This window comes from Engraulis encrasicolus, chromosome 5 (genome assembly GCF_034702125.1).
Source record: "Engraulis encrasicolus isolate BLACKSEA-1 chromosome 5, IST_EnEncr_1.0, whole genome shotgun sequence".
In the NCBI taxonomy this organism is placed as follows: Eukaryota; Metazoa; Chordata; class Actinopteri; order Clupeiformes; family Engraulidae; genus Engraulis; species Engraulis encrasicolus.
In genome coordinates, this window is record NC_085861.1 from 56,382,535 (window position 1) to 56,388,428 (window position 5,894).

At 45.3% G+C, this 5,894-nt stretch overlaps 1 protein-coding gene across 1 annotated transcript in view; it reads left to right on the forward strand.

The window, feature by feature from the left end:
• ulk4 (unc-51 like kinase 4) overlaps positions 1-5,894 on the forward strand; it is a 141,514-nt gene that overhangs the window by 134,365 nt on the left and 1,255 nt on the right. The window contains exon 36 of the mRNA XM_063199756.1: positions 4,355-4,440. Coding sequence (XP_063055826.1) covers positions 4,355-4,440 — 86 coding nt within the window. The remainder of the gene's footprint in view (positions 1-4,354; positions 4,441-5,894) is intronic.

A 5,894-nucleotide genomic window follows, 5' to 3' on the forward strand; every position in this document is an offset into this window, starting at 1 on the left:
ATTGGAAGCCACCCCTCCCTCACCCCCAACCCCATTCTGTACAGTTCTGTACAATTGCCGTGTGTGTGTGTTCTTCATCAGCCCAATCAAAGATCAGGCTAATTGCTGACATAATATGTGAAATAGATACGGCACACGTAACGCTCAAACAGCACAGCAGTGCTTCCAAAGTCCAAAAAGAGTGTGTGTGTAGTGTGTGTGCCTCAAGGCCTGGCCCGTGTAGTTTGTTGCCCTCGTGATCAGAGTGTGAAAAGATGCCATAGATGTCTGCTTCAATCCCCTGACCTGTATTCACTTGTAGTGGGTGAACAAGCTACAATAGTCAGTTCATGGGTACCATAGCAAGCCATTCGGCACAAGACCACAAATATAGACTTAACTAGAAATGTGTGGGCCTACTATATGCTGTTTTATATGTCTGTTCATACTCTGTTCTCTTTTATGTGTTGCTGTTGTTTGTAAGAGATGGGTCACCTCTTTGGGTGTACTCGGTTGCTGACCCTTCTGAAAACACAGGCTGGTAGCATCCATGCTTCACCAAAAGCGTTCCCGTCTCTGGGTTCAGCGCTGGGCCGCTAGCTGAGATTAGCAGGGCACGGCTTGCTCACTGGAGCTCGTCCAATCAATCTGTATGCTGCTCCCTCCCAGCAAGACTTGCTCACGCTCGCCGACAGAGTCCACGCTTCTCCGCATCCTCTCATCTCTCCGCCCTCTCATCCCTGCATTCTAGGTCACACACTTACCACTGCAAAGGGTATTTAATGAAAGCAAAAAAGCAGCCAGGAAAAAGGCGAAGGAGAATCTCCCAGGACGTCCATGAGGGACTGTTGTTGTTAAGACTTGTGCTAATGTCCTAACAGGCATGTTAGCTCCACAGCTAATTATAATGATTTGGCTTGTTCCTGTGTGCCTTGCCTTTGATGTGAATACAAATAGAGCTTGAATATTAACTGTTTTCCTGTCTAGTGATGTGTGTTTCAGGAATACCCAGAGCCTTGTGTTGTATGTTTAGCATTCAGTCTTAAGATTTTTTTTTACATAGTTCTTCCACATACCATTTTCATTAACATACCTGTGGCCTAGTTTTCTTCCCCCTTTTTCTGTGTGCATGCTGGTTCACCATTGGTCCGAGCCAGCTTAATCCAGCGTGCTGTATCTTAAAGAGACCTCCTGATTTTTCGTTCCTCACCTCTCTGTCACCCTCAATTACAAAAAGGAAGACAGAGACAGGAGGTCACAGGATCATTCTGTAGCATGGTGTGAAACGTCTGGCTGTGTGGCATGGTGTTTGTAATTCCTGTGTGTGTGTGTGTGTGTGTGTGTGTGTGTGTGTGTGTGTGTGTGTGTGTGTGTGTGTGTGTGTGTGTGTGTGTGTGTGTGTGTGTGTGTCTGTGTCTGTGTCTGTGTCTGTGTCTGTGTCTGTGTCTGTGTCTGTGTCTCTGTGTCTCTGTGTCTGTGTGTGCCTGTGGACGTGTGTATAGTGTACACCTACCTTGCATAGGCTACAGTGAAGAGGGAATACAGCAGAGCAGTAATGAAGTGGATGCCAGCGTACAGTGGGAGGGCGTTAACGATCAGACCATGGTGCTCTTGAGGGACATTAGTTTGTTGGTACAACAGCATGTGGGGTGAGAAGTGCAATCTCTTGCTCTGTTGTCAGACCCCACCCTAACCCTGGTCTGTCGTCCCTGCCATGGTATTCGTAGTGTGTGTGTGTGTGTGTGTGTGTGTGTGTGTGTGTGTGTGTGTGTGTGTGTGTGTGTGTGTGTGTGTGTGTGTGTGTGTGTGTGTGTGTGTGTGTGTGTGTGTGTGTGTGTGTGTGAGAAAAGAAAGAGATGCTAGTGTGGTAGTGCAACGGCACTCGGGGTGATGAGTGTGATGTCTCTCTCTCTCTCTCTCTCTGGCATAGTATCTATGGTGTGTGTGTGTGTGTTTGTGTGTGCACTTGGGGTGATGAGTGCGATCTCAGGTCTGATCTCAGGAGACGAGTGCAGCTGCAGCCAGCACAGCACAAGTGCCTTCCTAGGTATGTAACCCTGTTGCTTAGCAACGGGCACTTCTGTGTTGGGCTTTGTGTGCAGTGGCAGGGCAGGCTGCTGGAGCTTTGTCACGGGAGGTTACAGAAGGTGGAGATGCAGTGTAGATGTGAGATGGGATTTATGGCTCTTTGACGGGATGCGGATCATAGTGGCTTGTTCCTTTCAAGAACCGTTTTTAAAAAAAAAACTGCCTCTTTTGAACAGTTTTTAATTATTTATTCAGTGTTATGAAGATAGGCTTATTGACTCCACCTCTAGGTCATTTTGTCCAAACAACAACTCACTGATCGTCCTCCTTCTAAAGACAATTTCTGCTACTCTCTGAGGCAGACACCTGTGTTTTTTTCCTAAATTAACTCGTTAAAACACGGCGTTACATATGTTACCAGAGTGGCAATGACAGAGTCGTAGTGCATTACTACAGGCCCTGTGTTATGTCATAGTATAGTAGAACTATGGTATAATTAACCCTTATTATATGGTGTGACGTCATCGGTCGAATGCTCCATTCATTTCCAATGGGGCTCCCCAGCGTTCGCACGTCTGATATTTGAGATAACGGACGGGTTGGTCTATATCAGACCGCTGTCAATGGCAACAAGACTTTTCACTACTAAAGCGATAGACAACACCTGTTGTCTAGGCTACCTGTTGCCTAGCGGTGTTCCACAACGGCACTGTTTTGTTTTGCGCAGCAACAATCTTTTGACATGAAAAATTATAATAAACTCTGCTCCGTGTCGGGGTCTAAAGATTCTCTCTGTCGTGCTGCTATTCCACGGTAGCGACCTTCTCGCCGAACGTTAACCCTTACTTCAATTACAGCATGCCTCAGATGGTGTGGCGTGCATTATGGGGCTGTTACTCACGTGAAGGTCACATGCTCAAAACGCATGGGGAAGAAAAAAACAGAAAAGAGTGGCTCCCCCAACTGTGACTAGGTTCCAATCGTTCACTTGTAGAAGCTGTTCAAAATAATCGAATCGTTCACAAATGTCACAACACCAATGCAGTGGTTGGAAGCCACAACAACAAGACAGCACAAGGTGTCTGTCCAAACTTATCAACTGCTTGGTGTGGAGAGGAGGAGGAAGTTGTAGCCAATCAATTTAAAGACAACAAAAATCTGAGCCTCACCCGTTATCTCCTTACGATGAAGAAAATGCCTTTTTTTCTAAATGCTATGTTTTGTTGGCTGCTAGGTTTTTTTCTCTGTTGGCATACATTAAAATCTGATAACTGGTCCAGTGACAGGTATTCAAAAAAGAACATTTGTATGTATTACATTTTGAACATTTAAGTTTTACAGCTTGCCTTGTGCTTTTAAAATACCCCACTCAAATGCTTCATTAAAACACTAAATTTGGGATGAGTATGCCTTTCTTACTTCTGAAGGAGAGTGGAGCTACTTTTTAAGTTTTTTTTTTTAAATATAAACATTCGACCTGGAATTGTGCCCAAGGGAGCCTTTTTTCACATGAATGGTCAAAACAGAAAAGTTTGTATGCAACACGCTACAGTTTTGTTCCTCAGCTGCACATAACTCAACTCTTAACCATGACATACCCACATTTCATTTCACACAGTAGATCTCTTTTTATTGAGACACAACTACAGCCTTTTTATTAAGGGCAATGTGTCAGCAGGGTGACATCACCACAGGAAATAAAACGACGCCAGGGCAGTTTGAAAGCATTCTTTAGGGTTTGCCGCTTGTATGAATGGCATGGCTGATGTAATGTGTTCTTTGCTTGTCTGCACAGTATAGATCATACATTTAAACATTGATGTCACTGATCGACCATATTGCCACTTTAGTGTTACGCTACAGTCTACACTTTGTCTTCTTAAACACCTAATTTACCTTGTGATAAAGCCTTATGGTCCAAATATCTCCTAATACCTAGGCTTTGTGGGTATTTTCCTCAGTTTTAATACTGAGATAGTTACTGCACTTTGCCTTTGTAGGGTAGTATACTAGTCTATCATGTATGTGTTGCTGGTGTGAATTGTGCCTTGCCTTCTGATAGCCCACAGTCCTGTGTGTAGGCTGTGGCCTAGTGGTTAAGGAGAAGGGCTTCAAAGGTTGCAGGTTTGAATCTGACCGTTACCTGCCATCTCACTCAATGGCTGAGGTGCCCTTGAGCACGGTACCTAACCCAACATTGCTCCAAGGACTGTAACCAATACTCTGCACTTAAAATGTCTCTTAGTAGTCGCTTTGGATAAAAGCATCAGCTGAGTCTACTGTAATGTAATGTGGAACCGTGAACTCATTCTGTATGCCTTGTGTTTGTGTCCTTGTGTGTGAACAGATGAGTGCCTCAGATGGTTTGTGTTGGTCTTCTGCTGAGGGCCAAAGCCTCGTCCTCCTGCTCCAGAGCCTCTCCCGTCATTCCAGGTGAGAACACCACCAGCACCACCAGCACCACCAGCACCACCAGCACCTCCCTTGTTGCACTGCAGTAGCAGCACCCACCCATCCCCCCAACATACAATACTCCGCTCCCCTCCAACCCTGCCCCGCCAGCCCGCCTATATGGGTTTCAGGGTCTCAGGCTCTTAGTGGTGGCCCCTCCACTTTGATCTATTCAGGGCAGCAGAGGCCCAGGCAGAGCTCAGGCACTGAAGGGGAGAAAAAAAGATTCCTTGAGCTGCGACTCCACCCGAAAGGGGGAAAAAAAAGAAAGAACGGGGAAAGCAATTGATACTGGCCCATTGTTGGTCCACCATGGCCCCCTGCCCCCCCATCTCTCCATTCTCACTCGAAGATGGAGAGAGAGAGCACATCTCTTTGAAGTCACCCAGCCAAGCCTGCCAGGGGGAAAAGAGAAACCTCAACAATATTGTTTCTCTTTTTTTGGCCTAAGTCTGGCCAAGCTTCTTCTCAGAACAATGTGCTGCTTTTGGAGCTCCCAGGCCCCACCCCGCCCGGTCAGAGGGGGTAGGAGCACTTTCATGTTTACGAGGAGCAGGTCGTGGCCAAAAAAAAGATTGGCCGTCTTAAAAATCCAATGCGGGAGCACGAGCACAAGTCTGATCATGGGCTATCTTTTTTTTTTTTGGCTCTGTGGAAAAAGAGACAACCTCAGATAAAATAAAGATCTCATATGTAAACAGGTTTCATAAAGCTTATGAATTTAAATTTTCTTTACAGTGTGCCTGTGTTGAAGCTGCTGCAGTTCAGCCGTGTCTACTGCTCTATACTGCCTCTCTTGGTTGAACTTGAGATTGAAACAAGTGAGGCTATCTGTAAATGGTTCATACCCTGTGTGAATACGGTCGACACACTAAGCTAAATATTTTTTACTGCATTGACAATACCAATATGTGACAAACCATTGTAAATAAATGTCATGACCGTCAAGTCCACAGAATCTCATGGTTAATTGCAACATCCATTGCGAATTTTGTTAGATTTATGACAAAGGCATAACTTTGGGGGTAAAGTATCACACGCCAATGTAGTTTTTCTGAGATGCTGGCCTCTTACGCATTCTAACGTCAAAGAAAATAAAGATGCCGCACACGTTTTTTATTATTTTCTTTGAAGGAAGACATTATAAACCTGAGAAATCAGTTTTGTTGGTGCAATCTTAACCTCAACAGTAAATACATAGAAGCTACACCAAGGGGCTGAAATGTGTAATTTAGATCTTTTCAAGGGCAGTCATCCATCATGATGAAGCACTGCTGTCCGGACGTAAAAGAGCCCAATATGCAGACACCCACCATGAAAATCAGGTCAAATGCTCCAATTAGTCCCCAGACTGACAGCCATGACAGGAAAGGGCTGGATCCTCTGACCTGTGCTCCCTGTCCATCTCTCTCTCTCCCCCCATCTCCAACTCTCAG